Source organism: Ascaphus truei, chromosome 6 (assembly GCF_040206685.1).
Source record: "Ascaphus truei isolate aAscTru1 chromosome 6, aAscTru1.hap1, whole genome shotgun sequence".
NCBI lineage: Eukaryota > Metazoa > Chordata > Amphibia > Anura > Ascaphidae > Ascaphus > Ascaphus truei.
Window position 1 is genome coordinate 89452604 of NC_134488.1, and position 16236 is coordinate 89468839.

At 44.6% G+C, this 16236-nt stretch overlaps 1 protein-coding gene across 4 annotated transcripts in view; it reads left to right on the forward strand.

Moving 5' to 3' along the window:
• Positions 1-16236, forward strand: part of LOC142497361 (uncharacterized) — a 132141-nt gene that overhangs the window by 73753 nt on the left and 42152 nt on the right. For all 4 annotated transcript variants that reach the window (XR_012802239.1, XM_075605043.1, XM_075605045.1 and 1 more), the window contains one exon: positions 392-493. Coding sequence is in view for 3 of the 4 variants with exons in the window: in XM_075605043.1 (XP_075461158.1) it covers positions 392-493 (102 nt within the window). In the remaining variant the exon portion in view is untranslated. The remainder of the gene's footprint in view (positions 1-391; positions 494-16236) is intronic.

The window sequence follows — 16236 nt, forward strand, 5'->3', positions numbered from 1 at the left end:
CATGGCTTTGTGACATAGGCTCATAAGCTGTGCTATGCCATGACATACCTTCCAGAAGACACCTCCCTTGTGTAGGCCATAAGTCGTCTTCCTGCACCAGAAGGTGTCTTATGGCATAGCACTCCTTAGTAGACATGGGCGGTGATGAAGGTTCCTTAGCGTACCGAAACGTTGGTTGTTCCTGACTGCGAATACCCTCACATTTACTTCAACTTACCTTGTTGTGCTGTATTGTTTCTTCTACGCCCTTTTTCATTCTTAGGGGGCAATTATATGAGTTAAACTCGTGTACATTTGTGAGGGAATGGCTGCTTTATTGTTGAATCAGAAAAATGTACCACAATGTTTAAACTGCAAGTAATTTCATATGTGTTGTACTTCCCGCCTTTAGGTTGTCAACATGGAATTTGAAGGAGGATTGACAGCTGCTTTTACCATGATGGGCTTTACTAAATCCGTTGGTGTAAGAACTACAACCATCTATGGAACTAGGGTAAATGTTACTAATGGCTAAATGATTTACCAATTAGTTATCAGACTTTGAAACTCATATTGTTGCCAGTGTCCCTCTTGACATAATTATTTGAAAGTTCATGAACTTGTTTCTATTTAATTTCAGCCCTTTGTGAAGTTGTATTTAATCTAAAAAAAAATCTACAGTCCTTAAAATAAATGTTAATCTAGGAATGCAAGATGACAAGCGAATTGAATCATATATTGAACAAAAAACTGTTTTGTTTATTGACAAACTGATTTTGTCCACTTACTCACTTTTTACAAGTCAAAATATTATAGTTGTGAACTAGTAAGAACATTTTCTACCTCGAATAACATTAGAGCATTCTAAACCATTTTATATAAAATACTGACAAACTTCTCAGGAGTCACTAACTTATGCACCTTCAATGCACTAGCTATATACAACAGCAACAAATTACCCATAGATGTAATTTTATTTCCTACTGTATATGTCCAGGTCACTAAAGCATAGAGATACTTTATTCAGAAAATCATCTCAGTAAATAAATACCATGCAGTGCAAAGTGATCATTTTTTTTAACTTGAATTTTTATTATCTTTCCAGCAGAGATATACAGAGATAAAACATTTATGGGGGGGTGCTAGGGTGGGGGGGTGGATACAAAAAATGAAAAAAAGGGGGGGTTAGGGGGAGGACAGCACAGTGGAGGAATAACATTTCTTGCCGAGAAGTACAGTGATAAAACATTTTTTTTTAATAATGGGGGGAGGGGGGAAAGGATAGGGGGGGGAAGATAGGAGGGAGAAAAGAAAGGAAAAGAACTAAACATTAGCAAAACCACAGATATACTGCTAAACATCGTTTTGAATTAAATTGAGGGGTCAATATGAAAACTTCTAAATTTCCTATACAGACCATCTCTGGAGACCTTAGATAATACAAAAACATCTGTTTTTGATCTGCCTCCCTGGACAACCATTGTCCTCGCTTTCTATTGGCTAATCTGGGTTAGGGGACAGGGGGGAGAGAACAAAAACTTGGAGGTGGGGGGTTGGGACTGGAACAAATTGAAAAAAAAAAGGGGCATGTATACGTCTCCGGGAAAACATTCCCGATGCTCACCTGCCCTTGGGAAAAAAAGTCTAGGGTGCGGGAGGAACAAAAAAATAAGGGCAACTGTGTCTATAGTGACACAGATATAGTTGGGGGGTAGTCGAGAAACCATCAATCAATCCAGGTCCCCAGCCTGGGGTCTCTTCTGACTTTGGGCCTATTGTTTAGATATGGCTAGACTGTGCTCCTACCAAAAACAATGATTACATTAGTGAACCATAAGTGAGCCAATATAGAGTTGGACCTGAAAACATAAAACAATAATTACTCCGACCCGGAATATAGATATGGAACACAGTTTAGGATTTGGTCCCAGCTTCGGATAACTGTTTCGCCAAAGAGATCAGGTGGGAGGATCTTCTCGTGGGAATCGTGGACCAAGATGGTTCCAGGGTCGGGGGGTTCTCGCTTCCTGGAGTAAATCCGGAGAAACGGGAGTTGAAGCCTAGATGTTCGAGGAAGGCCTCCCCGTCGTTCGGATTCCTGAGTGTCTGAAGTCTTCCATTTTGAACTACTTAGAGTCCAAAGGGAAATGTCCATCTATAATTAATATTGCGGTCTCAGCTTCGCCGTCACCTATCGGAGATCTCTTCTTTTGAGTGCGTGTAGATGGACCCAGATCTGCGTAAACCTGTAGGGGTATATTTTGAAACTTGAGATCTCTGGTACCTCTCATCACTGTGCTGAAGGCTTCCTTTGTTTTAAAATAATGGAATCTCAACACCACGTCCCTTGGTCTGTCTCCTGGTTGAGGTCTCGTTCTTAGGGCTCTGTGGCATCTGTCCAGGGTAAGAGACTCCTTTGTAGAGTCAGGGAGGGCTGACGTTAACAATTGCTCATGAACCCCTCAATGTCCGTTACAGAATCTGAAATCCCCCGGATCCGAAGATTATTATGATGGTCTCTATTCTACGCATCTTCCTGTCTATCTCTGATATCTAGGAGCTGGGACTTAATTTCTTTGAGCTCAATGTCCATCCGAGATTGCTGGGTGATTGTAGCATCAGTTAGAAGTAGCACACTTATCACTAGTGGTAGATGTCAATATTAAAATTATCTTTAATTGAATAAACTATTAAAATAAATGGTGCATGAATAAGATTAAAAATTCTTCATGACTCAATATGTCAGATAACTTGGAAAATTACCAGTAGTAGTGAATCACTACCGTTAAATGGACCCCTATTGTCGGTCTCTGGGAGTGGCAGTGTCTAGTTGCTTAAATTAATATAGATAGATGATTATACTCCCCCCTGGCCAGGGAGAGGAGTAAGGTGGTATGAAGCTGCGATTCGTATGTCTCATTAAGTGCTATACAATGTAGCCTGGAACAGCAGTGTATGCTATAATGCTCGAGATTCTAATTTTCTTCTCATTCAGGGTCACACAGCTTTGCCATATATATGGGGAGCAGATCAGCTGCAGCTGTGCTGCTTAAATCTCCCTATACAAATATGTAGCTGAATTTTGCTGTGTAATCAGCAATGCTTAGAGCCTCTGTAATCACAATAAGAACGAGAGGTATATTCGGATAGCAGCATATATAGTTGTGCTAGTATAACAGTGGCATGTCTGATACTCCCTACGTACCAACTGTTCACCCTGTTTGAGCAGTATTGCATACGGGGATAATGCCCGCTCCTAATCCTCACGGTAAGTATCAGAAGTAGGATAGGAGACTATATCGATGGCGTTCCGAGCCATTCCCCTCAAAATCGCAGCCTTATAGTATGTACGTATCTACCACTGGTAAAGTAAGGTAAAGCTGACACTGCCACAATTTAAATGAGCCCCGTCCACGTGTTACCGCTTTGTCAAGACTCCTGGGCTCAGGAGTATGCAATACTGCTCAAACAGGGTGAACAGTTCTTACGTAGGGAGTATCAGACATCCGCTACTGCCACTGTTATACTAGCACAACTATATATGCTGCTATCCGAATATACCTCTCATTCTTATTGTGATTACGGAGGCTCTAAGCATTGCTGATTACACAGCAAAATTCAGCTACATATTTGTATAGGGAGATTTAAGCAGCACAGCTGCAGCTGATCTGCTCCCCATATATATGGCATACACTGCTGTTCCAGGCTACATTGTATAGCACTAAGGGCCTCATGCAGAGAGCAGCGCAAAAAGTGAAAGCGGCATTAATTGGCGGATTCTGCCTTCAGAAAGGCAGAAACCGGCAAGTTTAAAAAAAAGCGCCATTTTTTTTTTTCCCCTTAAAATTCGCCGCGCGCCTGGAGAGTTTTAAATCTCTCCAGTTTTTTTCTCTGCCGTATGCAGAGAGCCGCGATCGCCATCTAGTGGCTGTTCGCGGCAAAAAATGGCGCGATTTTCAACATTTTCCCTCTCCACCAAGCAGCTGGCGCTCCGCGGCCGGTGGAGAGGGAAAAAAAAAAAACGCGCTTTTTTCCCCAGTAGTTTCAACAGCGCTTATAGCGCTGGTTGAAACTCTCCATATGCAGAAAGGCAGTTTTCTGCCCTTTCTGCATATGGACATAAAAACTCTCCAAAAAAGGTAAAAATTTTCCCCCTCTCCAATTCTGCATAGCGCTGCTCTCTGCATGAGGCCCTTAATGAGACATACGAATCGCAGGTTCATACCACCTTACTCCTCTCCCTGGCCAGGGGGGAGTATAATCATCTACTGTATCTATATTAATTTAAGCAACTAGACACTAGTGATAACAGAGTGCTACTTCTAACTGAGTTCTTTTTTCTCTCGGTTTATTGTCAATGCAATTCTCAGTCAAGCACCTTATCCACATTATTAGGTACTTACTTTCCAGTTGAGCAGAGGTTCATTTACCTTCCCTATCCCTTCCCCCTCCTTATCCCATACTGTACTTATTAATGAGCTAATAAAGTTTATTTATTATTTATAAACATTTTACCAGGGGAAAAAAGATACACCTCTCATTTTCAAGTGTGTCCTGGGCACAAAGTAATGTTGCAACATTATACGTTACAGTTACAAACATGTTCAAAGTAGGAAACAGCCGAAGTCTTGTAAGAACTTAAAAAGGAAGCAGATTTGAAGGACTTTGGTAAATTGTTCCTGCAATTTCCCAGCAGCGGGGTTTCTGGAGGCGGATGTAAGGAGATAAGTGCTGCGTACAATAAGGGTGAGAAACCTGCTCAGATAATTGGGTAACTTGTCCAGAAAGTACTTGAAAGTGAGACAGGAAAGATGTACATCACGTCTGGACTCACGTTAAGGGGAGGTAAGGAGGGGGGGACTCTGACTGTACAAGCACTTGCTAAGTAGCCACAAGAAATCAAACCCCTCCCAAGTCAAACTTAAAAAAATATATAATTACAAATACTTATAGGTGTCAGATTTTTATAAATAAAGCATTAGTCGTCCAGATGAAACACTTTAATTGGAATTAGTTCAATGTTGATCCTAGGAGGGATTGCCCATTTAATAGGTTAAAACGATGAGATGACTTAAAGTATAAGTATTTTTGAATAATGTTTTATGGTTTGAAAAAGGGAGGTATGTGATTGACAATCCTATATGCAGTAATAAAGTAAACAGATTTATCCTGGTCTCCTCCTTGTAGGTACAGTAATTCACTAAGAAAGGTGGCAGAATACGGGAGTTAACACAGTTAACAAAGAGCAGCAAACCCTTACGAAACTTTAAATGATAATGTTTTCATGTCCATATCTATTTTTAAAAATGTAAAGCAGCAATCCATCATACTCCCATTTTTTTTTCTAGATTGATTTGATTTCCACAATTTGAACCGTGGGTCCTTTGGTGCAGAACCGTGCTATTTTTCTCTCCGGGGACCCCCTTGCTCTTGAGATACTTACTGTTTTAGTTTCCTGTGTTTCAACATGGCCACCAAGTCCCGTGGTTCCTACAGGCCAGTAGGAAGCAACAACAGGTGACGTCACTGCTTCCTATTGGATGACTGCAGTTGCCATCTTTGAAACTCCAGGAAGTAAACCAGCAAATAAAACGGTAAGTATCTCGGGAACCTGAGGGTCCCTGGAGTTTAAAGTAGCAGAGGTTCTGCTCTGTTGGATCCATGCAGCTCAAATTTAGTATGGAAAAGGGTGGGATTGCTACTTTAAAAGGCATCAATCATGTAGTTTTAATCTATCATGTATTAGTGCCTTTGGTGCGTGACTGCACCTTTAACACTTACGGCATGATTCAGTATAGTCCGAAATTACTTACTTCAGTGCGAGATTTTGTCTGGCCGATGGCCACCTCAGACTATATTGAATCATCCATCCCCTTGGTTTATATAGTGTTGAAAATCTTTTAGCCTGATCTTTCCTAGATATAATAATTCTGCATCCGGTTCAGCACACAAAATTGTCCGAAGTTAATACTTACATATAGCAGGTATATGGTAGTGCACATCAAATATGTCATATGCTTTTCAAAGATGTTATAAGTTCTCTGTTCTTCCTTCCTCTCTTCCTGGATGGAATCCTCTTCTCTTGCTGTTAACCTGTTCCTCCCAGCTATTATCCTTCAGTCCTCATTTGCAATTCTGCTCATCTTTTATCCATAGAAAACTGCCTCTCACATGAGCACAGTGTTTACTTCTCATCCGTTTTAACTTGGACCCCATGGGCTTATGCCTGCTGCATTACACAGCTTTTCAACACAACCTGCGTTTAAGAAGTGCATTAGATCTGCATGTAACCAGTGGCAGAGTTCCCATTAGGCTGAGTAGGCTATAGCCTAGAGTGGCCATTTTTTGGGGGAGGCAGTTTGTTTGTGTGAATGTGTGTGTATCTTACCTTTTCTGTAGCAGACCCTCTCCTGTAGCGTTGCGTCGTCATGACGCCATATGCTGAGGAGGAGGGCTATCCTCCAGCCTACAGGTGTCAAAAAGCAAAATCCGCCACTGCATGTAACATTAGGGATATGGAATAGCCTGTATATCCAAATCCAGGAGCCTGCTTTAATGATTTCAGTCATGGTTTCTAGAGAAATGAATATATTAATATAGCTGCTATTTTCTTTTAAGAGAAGTGTAGATTTTACTGCTTGTTGATTCATAGTTTATGATTTGAAATGTGAAATCTGAGTGCTGAATATTTATACAAGTTCTTTGATTTTGCTATGATCATCTCAAAACCTCTTTGAGAAGCATTGCACCTTTTGAAGGGATTGCCCTTTTAGTGTGACTAGTTATGTAAATGTTGTCTCTAACCACTTTGATCTTGATTATAATACTCTATAGTTTGACCGTGGACTTCATTCTTGGCTATAAACCTATATTTTCCCCAGAATTACGGCAACTTACGATAATAAGGAAAATACTACATTTTATCTCCATAATGTCTTCTGCCTCTATTTAATAACTGCTTTTAATCTTGTTTATTTTTTGTAAAATGTTCCAGCCTCAACGTTATTACCTCTCTCTATCTCATTATTGTGCCAGCCTGGCTGATTTGTTTAACAAAAGCTCCATTCTAACAGCAGCTGGAGATCACTTTGATTTTGCTCTGCAAGTTTTTCAGCTGTCAGATCTGTTCACATGATCAGTTTGATGCAAAACACACTCCTCAGTGGAAGTAAAAAGAATTCAAGGTTTCCTTCAGTTGTTTTTGTCTTTGTATAAACTGAGAGCCATAGTTACAAATACAAGATTTTGCATGATAGTTTGTTGCAACCTGAACCATATCTTTCCTGTGGTTTTGTATGGACATTTTATTTTGTTTGATTTGGTATTTGGTAATGTTGGGTTTAATATAGTCTAATTATTATTCCATATATCCCATCTGACTGTAGGCCACAAAATGTGGAATGCAAGAATGAAGTGGTTTGAAAAGAAATTGGGTGATGCCACAAGGCATTTGGGCCATAATTACTAAGTGGGGCTAAATGAATGGGTCATAAGGTGTGTTGTTGCTGATTACTGCACAGCAAATATAGCCACTTGCGCCATCTAACATGACTAAATAATCAATAAATAAACGCCACAATTAGTACCATAAGTTACACCTGTCCTGTTTTCTGGAGGGAAATTCCATGATAATTATATTTTGTCTAAAGTAATGTGTGAACGTCTTTGAACAAATGGTTGTTATTACAACCTTGTGCATAGCTTCTGTTTTTATCACCCCTACGTTAATGATCACTTTTTCTTTAATTTGTCGGGAATATGTACTATTGGCTTTGTCACTGTTCATATGGTTACGTCCCCAATATGAACCAATGCTTAACATAAATATGGAACCATACAATACTTTACATCTGAATTTGGACTTTAGAAACTGAAACATGGCACAAGATGCATGCCAGTTTTTACATTTCTAATATACTTTGCTAACCAGGGGCTGTGTTTCAGCTGTCAATTTCAATATAGAGCATATTCATAAAAGCTAGACTATAGTATCCTAAAACAGCGGTGCGCAAAGTGGGGGGCGCGCCCCCCATGGGGGCGGGAGAATTTCCAGGGGGGGGCACGGCGGCTACAGAGGTCCCGCGCTCTCCCCCAAGGCACTTAAAATAAGTGCCAGGGGGACTGCGTGAGGCCTCTGCAGCTTTACTTACCAGATCTTTGGCGACGCGTCGCCATGGTAACTAGCGTCAAATGATGCCGCGGGGTCATGTGATGTCATGTTGCCATGGTAGCATAACGTCACATGACATCGTGATGTCATTTGACGCCGGAGCCGAGGAGAGAGGGGGCGCAAGGCAGAAGGTAAGGAGGTAGGGGGCGGGGGGGAGCGCACGTTAAAAAATTTGCGCACCCGTGTCCTAAAAACACTTCATAATTCACCATTCCTTTATTTCAGTGGTGGCCAACTCCAGTCCTCAAGGGCCACCAACAGGTCAGGTCTTAAAAGATATCCCTGCTTCAGCACAGGTGGCTCAGTCAGAATGATTGAGCCACTGATGGACACACCTGTGCTAAAGCAGGGATATCCCTAATACATGGCCTGTTAGTGGCTGTTGAGGACTGGAGTCGGCCACCCCTGCTTTATTTTCTTTCTTCTGTCTGTAGCACGTGACCTCATTTGCTACAGTATATTCGAAACTGGGTTATGTGGGAAGTTCCTCATAATATAAGGTGAAAAACTGTGTCTATGCAAACAAGTTGGCTTTTGTTTTGTTAACTAAACATAAGTATTTCCATAAATGGCAGCAACAAATACAAGGTTACTTTCGAAAAACATCTCCAATGACAGAAATTGACTGTAAGCCAGAACAATCTGAAACTTTAATTAAAGACAAATATTTGTTGTATTAGCAAATGTCTTTAGGGCTTAATATTAACACCTCGCCTGAAGTGGCTTTAGATGCAGCGGAATTCCAGTGCAATGTCTCGGACACCACCGGCCCTTCCTTTGGCTATGGACTATGTCATTCTGAAAACTTGGATAATTGGTTGCTATAATATCCACTGCTACTGGATACCGGAGGACTTTTGTATCTCCAATTTTAAATCTGATTACTTGTTTAAAGATTATGAGCCTTAGTAGCAGTGCTTCATATTTGACAATTGTGTAGTGTCTCATGTACAGTTTATTTTCTTTCTATACTCCTTATCAGTAGAAGTGATGTTCCTCCCTCGTTATTTGTTTATTTTTTTTGTCTACTAATTCTTTATCGCATTTTTGTTGTATATTCCTTTGTTGTCTGTAAAGAATCTATTTTAGTTTTTATGATTTTTGCACCAACTGGGATTTGATAAAATATGAAAACTGCACCTATTCCTCTTAATCAAATTCTGCTTTGAGCAGGTGTGGGAGGGAAGCACATTTATGGGTGTAACCCAACATAGTCCGTTGAATTTCGCAGGGGCTCTCTGAATGGGGAAGTGTTTGCCAATCAAGTGTTTTCTTTACCCTTATCAGAGAACTAATAAAGTTGGGAAGGGGGGAACTCGGACTGTAGAAAAGGGAGGAAATCACACCCCTCCCAAGTCTAACTTTAAAAAGAAATAAAAAATACTTATAGCTGTAAGATTTGGGTCAAAAAAAGGTATTAATCACCCAGATGAGACCCCTTAAATATAGCAGTGGAATTAGTACACTTTGGTCCTAAACGGGATTGCCCTTTTAAGCAGCAGAACATGTGTGTTTTTTTAATAAAAGCAGTGGGTCTCTGGAGCTGAACTGCATTCATTTCAGCTCAGGGTCCCCTGCTTCCCGAGATACATACCATCATTGGGGGTGCCGGTAGCAGCAGGCCGATAGGAAGCCACAAAGGAAGACGTTACGTCTTCCTATTGGCCCGCGTGATGCGGGACATTGAAGCCTCCATTTCAATAGCCCAGCCAAAGCTGCTACCAGCACCCCCTACGGAGGTATCTCGGAAGCAGGGAGTCCCCGGAGCTGACACATGTAAACGCAGGATTGCTGCTTTAAAGGATACAGAAATATATCACTTCATTACTCATCGTAGTCTAAGTGGGACCTCTGCTGGGCATATTTGGGAGTGTTCACAAAATGAATATTAACAGTATAACCGAGTGGTTTCCAATCTTTTTTCGGTTAAAGAACCCTAGAATTATATTGTGAAATTCTGTCGAACCCCAGCCCATTGCCCCCCCATCTCTCTTTCCCCCGTCTCTCTCCCCCCCAATCTCTCCCTCTACCCCTCTCTTCTCTCTTCCCCCTCATCTCTCTCTCCCCCTCATCTTTCTCTCCTCCCCTCATCTCTCTCTCCCCCCTCTCTTCCCCTCTTACACTCTCCCTCCTCTCTCTTCCCGTCCTCCCATCTCTCTTTTCCCCTTCCCTCTGTTTCTCAATTCTTCTGTTTCTCCCCGTCTCTCTCTGTCTCTCTGCCCCTCCTCCCTGTACACACACACACTTTACCTTGGAGTGAGGAGGTCTCCTGTGCTGCTCTGGTCTGCAGCTGCCTCCTCTGATTGGGCGGAATTAGGTCCCAACTTCCAGCGCCGTCTGGAGGAGGGAGGTGAATGCCGAACACTTCTCCCGCTGGGGAGCCGTGGATCTGCCGCCACCGGGCCTGGGACAGTTATCCCAACTCTTTCCCCCCCACCCGGGTTAAAAATCACTGGTAGAACAACTCTTCTGTTTGCAAAGATGTCAAGGAACAAGGACCCTGATTCTATGGACTGCAATATGGTCTTAGCTTGATGGATAATTCTACGTGCTTCAATTGGTGCATTTTTTCACAATCACAGAGCACCTCTGCAATTCCTGAGTTGTCATTTCTACTTCAGTTTGTGATGCCACCCGTGTTATTCCCTGCTAGCAGTCTGTTACTATAAACTAGAAATAACAGATAATGAATTTTAAGAATTCCTCTAGTTCAGGCCTGCACAACACGCGGCCCGCGGGCCGCATGCGGCCCGCTGGCACTCACTGTGCGGCCCGCGGCAGTGGCTGCTTTCCGTCCCTCCTCCTCCTCCCGAGCCCCCTCTCCCTCCCCCGCGAGCCAAGCCCGCTCTCCCCTTCCTCCCAGAGGGAGCCGAGCCCGCTCTCCCCTTCCTCCCCGAGGGAGCCGAGCCCGCTCTCCCCTTCCTCCCCGGGGGAGCCGAGCCCGCTCTCAAGTGTGGCACTTCCGGTGCCCGCTGCTTGCGAGCGAGCGCACGCAGTCCCGTTGTGATCGGAGGTGTAGGGGAGGTGAGGAGGTGAGGAGGTGATGTGAGGTGCAGGGGGATATGTGCAGGGGGGGTGATGTGCAAGGGGGGGGGTGATGTGCAAGGGGGGGTGATGTGCAAGGGGGGGGATATGTGCAGGGGGGTGATGTGCAAGGGGGGGTGATGTGAAGGGGGGGTGATGTGCAGGGGGGGTGATGTGCAGGGGGGGTGATGTGAAGGGGGGTGATGTGCAGGAGGGGTGATGTGAGGTGCAGGAGGGGTGATGTGAGGTGCAGGGCGTGAGGTGCAGGGGGGTGATGTGAGGTGCAGGAGGAGTGATGTGAGGTGCAGGGGGTGAGGTGCAGGGGGGTTGATTGGAGGTGCAGGGGGAGTGATTGGAGGTGCAGAGAGGGGTGATTGGAGGTGCAGAGGTGGGTCTTTGGAGGTGCAGGGGGGGTGATTGGAGGTGCAAGGGGGGGTGATTGGAGGTGCAAGGGGGGAGAATGATGTGAGGTGCACGGGGGAGAATGATGTGAGGTGCACGGGGGGAGAATGATGTGAGGTGCAGGGGGGAGAAGGATCTGAGGTGCAGGAGGGTGGGATGTGTGTGGTGTGCAGGGGGGTATTGTGTGTTTGATGTGGAGGGGGAGTATTATGTGTGTGGGTGAGGGGGAGAGATGCGGGTATGAGAGATAGATGGGGAGTATCGCAAAGGTTGATAGTGAGGGGTTCTGGGGGAGATATGAGGATGATGAGGGGTGCTGGGGGAGATATATGAGGATGATGATGATGAGAGGTGCTGGAGGAGAGATGATGATGATGATGATGATGATGATGATGATTTTACCAGTGCGGTCCAATTTTTTTTTCCTTGAAGCAGTTCGGCCCTTCTCGCTTTACGAGTTGTGCAGGCCTGCTGTAGGTTGAGGAAAGGGCATGGACTCCGAAACGTTGCAATTCTTGTGCTAGAGATCAGTAGATGTCTAGATTAGGTCAAACGCCATAAAAAAATTTTTTTTAAAAACACAAACCATTGTTGTTTGTGTGTTACATACAAGTGAGAAAAAACCTGCACACAATACAAAGAGGTAATGAGGGCCCTGCTCATGAGAGCTGCCAATCTAGATGTATTCAGAAGCATATAAAATACATAAGGTGTTTTAAAAGAATTGAGATGGGTATCTCCAGGCAAGGTACTTTAGGTCACCAATACCAGTTTGTTTTGTACAGTAAATAGTTATGAAATAACAATGGATAGTGTAAAAAAAAAAAAAAAAAAACCTTCACAATTTATTGAGACTGAAATGTGACCTTCATTAGGGTAGCAGCGTTATTTTACTACTCACTGGCACTTACCTATACCACATTTACTTTCAAAATATTAACAAGAATCCAATTTCTGGTGCTCACTACAGTATATTGTTATTGCAACATATATGTAGGATTTTCTTTCTAGACATTCCCTTGTGGGCGATGAGGTGAGGTCAAACATGCTAAAATGGTGCAGTCAACACGAGTAACTTGATATCTGCTTCCAGGCCGTGTTCTGTGTTCAGGTTTGCTCTGACTTACTGTTTGTTCACATGTTTTCTGTGTCCCAGGTAGAATTACAGGTAGTTTCGTTTCCTTCCAATTGCTTATTCTTATATGGAAATGGAAAATCATTGTAGGTGTAAAGATCAGTGTAGTTATATGTGTATTCAGAGGAGATACAAATGCAGAATATGTTTCACATTGTTATTGTTTGGTTATTAATTTGCAGTGGATGCTATATTGAAACAAATGTAAAATGAATTGTCTAAAACAGCGGTGCGCAAACTGTGGGGCGCGACCCCCAGGGGGGGGGCGCGACACTGCCGACGGGGGGCGCGGGGTTTACAGAGGCCCAGCGCGCTTCCCGGAGGCGCTTAAATTAAGTGCCGGGGGAGCTGCAGGGCCTCTGTAAACCTAACTTACCGTGGCTCCGGCGGCTTCCTCCCTGTGTTGCCATGGCAACGCGGCGTCAAAATGACGCTGCGAGGTCATGTGACGTCACATTGCTATGGCAACGTGACGTCATTACGCCGGAGCGCGGGTAAGTTGGGGTTGGGAGGGGGGCGCGGAAGTGAGGGGACAGCCGGCAGGGGGACGCAGGGAAAAAAGTTTGCGCCCCCCTGGTCTAAAACGTATGTCATACTTTTCAGTAGCTATTATATGGGAGATGTTTATTGTGCCATTCCCTATGTGTGGTGATCTTTTTTAGACTCCATTAGGTATTATTCGTCCCACAAGATATCTACCTCATGTGTACACTATATATTTTTTAAAGGAGGTTCTGGACTTTATGACATTCATCTAGGCACTTTGCACAGAGCTTTTTGTTGTCTGAGCACCAGATCCCTGAATGTATTTGTTGATTTCTGGTATGTAAGGGGTCAGAAAGCTTGATTCTTAATTAATTGTGTTGCCTGCTAATTGTCCAGCCTGTAACAGGCAGTTATGGGGGGAGCTGATGTGACTGTTTAGGTGTACAGTATACATTTCAAAGAAGTCTAGGGACACATAGCATCTTAAGAGTGTGCATCTTAAAGTGAGTTTGATCAGACATTAAAAAAGTTATGATGGGTAAAAAAAAGTGACAAAACCCCTCCACCGCACAGTAAATCAAAATAGCACTTGTGGTACATTTGCATGTCTCAGGCCTTGCCCCCGCTGCATGCTGCAGCGTCCGCTGTGGCGGACGCTGCGCTCACCAGAGCCCTCCCCGCAACGGCGCCGGGCCCGCTGCGAGGGGGGGCCGCAGCGCTCGCGCGAGAGCTACTCCTGCTCTCAATAGAATTGAGAGCAGGAACTCGCGTCGAGCGGCTAGGCACGCCCCCCGGCGGTTCAGCCAATGAGGGCGAACCTGCCGGGTGACGTCATGGCCGCGCCCCTGTCACTCCTCCGGCACGCCCCCCCCCAGTCTCTGCTCCTGCAGTGAGCTGCAGACCAGTGAATCGCCGGAACGCGCAGCCGAAAGCGCGGGCGCGCATTAGAGCGCCGTGACCGGGGCCTTAGCCTCAGACAGGTCTGCAACCCTGTCTTTCCCCATTATCGCTTTGCAAACAGTGATTCTACTTCAGCCAGGGATTCTGGTTGGTGACATGCAAATGAGCAAAGTGTGTCACTCTTTAAAGCTGGGATCTTTAAGTGAATATGTAGTTTGACCGTAGTTGGACTAAAGGTGATCCCTGGACTAAAGACTGGATCCCTCCACAAGTTCATCTACACAAGGATATCACTAGGCAGCCTACAGTGAGCTTGTGTCTCCACACTGTTATCCCAAGCCTGTTGGCCTGCACCATTAGCCCCCCCCCCCTTTTTTTGTTTACAGCACCAAAACTTGTCTGCACACACTCATCACACCTTCCTCTCCCATCCCCCAAATCCCTCTGCAATCAATTAACAACACACCCTAGTACTGCCAAATGCGGCACGCTTTCAGTAGCAGACAAAAGACACACTACTGCTGTCCGTTCCGTTTACTACACATGCCAACTGGATACACCAAAGCTTCACACAAAGTTACCTACATTTCTGATAATGAAGCTGCTACTTACCTCAACTCTGTTTTTTGCTGCGGCCTTATGGAAATGTTACTCTCTCTCACGGCCGCCGACAGATTTCCCGGGACCAGGACTACAACTCTGACCACCACCACCCCCCCCCCCCACCCTGTCAGCAGTGTTGCGAGCCTCATTTCACACCTCGCGAGCCCCCTCTATTTCCCTCCCTCTTCCCATTTATTTCTCTCCCCTCCATCTCGCCTCTCACTCTCCCCCCTCTCACTCAATCCTTGCCCCCCGCCTCACATGTATTTCTCTCCCCTACATCTCACTCTTACTCCCTCTTTTCCTCACTCACCCCCTCTCTCCTCTCACTCTCCCCCCTCCATCAATTACCCCATCAATTACCCCACTCTCACTCAATCCCCCTCCTCATACTCATTCCCTCCCCCCCCACACAATTCCCCCCACAAAATATATACCAAAAAACACCCCCCATTGCAGAAAACTTTCCACCCCAAATACAAAAAATCCCCACACCCCAAATATATACAACCCCTCCAAATACATACCACACCCCCACCTCCCCAATACATATAAAACAATACATATAACCCCCCCAATACATATATAAAAAAACAATACGTATAAAATATATATATATAAACCCCCCATACCTACTGTATATATTTATAAAAAAATACATATAAAACCCACCCAAATACATGTAAAACCCCAAATACATATAAAAAAGACCCCAATTCACTGTACATATAAAAAAAAATACCTCAATGCATATAAAAAAAAAAACCCAACACATATAAAAAAACAAAACATATAAAAAGACCCCAATACATATAAAACATCCCACCAATATCGATATAAAAAAAAAACCCAACACAAATACATATAAAAAAACAATGCATATAAAATACACCCCCGCCCCCCAATACTTTAAAAAAACCAGACTTACCGTGGATGGACAGACTGAGCCCGGTGTCTGGGGAGGCACGGCCGGCGCTGCAAGTTGGAGGGCCCCGGCTCTCCGTCAGCTGCAGACATCTGTCCCACGTGCTTCCAACGCTTGCGCGTGTGCCAGGCCTCCCTCTGCTGCCACGCGCCGGAAGCTGGGCCAAGCTTACCTCTGGCACACTGACATCAAAGCGGCCCGTCGCGTGCCGGCATTGGAAGCTCGGCGTGGGACAGAGAAGGAAGAGGCCTGCAGCGGATGGAGAGTTGGGGCCTGGCCAGAGGCCCAACTTGCAGTGCCGGCCGGGCCCCCCGCAGACACCGGGCCTGGGACACCTGTCCCTTCTGTCCCCCCCTGTCGACGGCCCTTCTCTCTCTATCCACTACAAACTTCTCCTTCCTGGCCCACATGCAATGTAATCATACACCCTGAACTACTCAACAGCCTTGTACTATCTACTGAATGTTGGTGGAGAACTCCGAAAACCAGCACTCCAACCACCACTCATTCTAATGGCAAACATCACAACTTTATAGCCTGCAAACAATTACTCACATTTTTATTTATACTGTTACTCTCTTTAGGAGGGGATATTGAACTCCACTCAGCCCC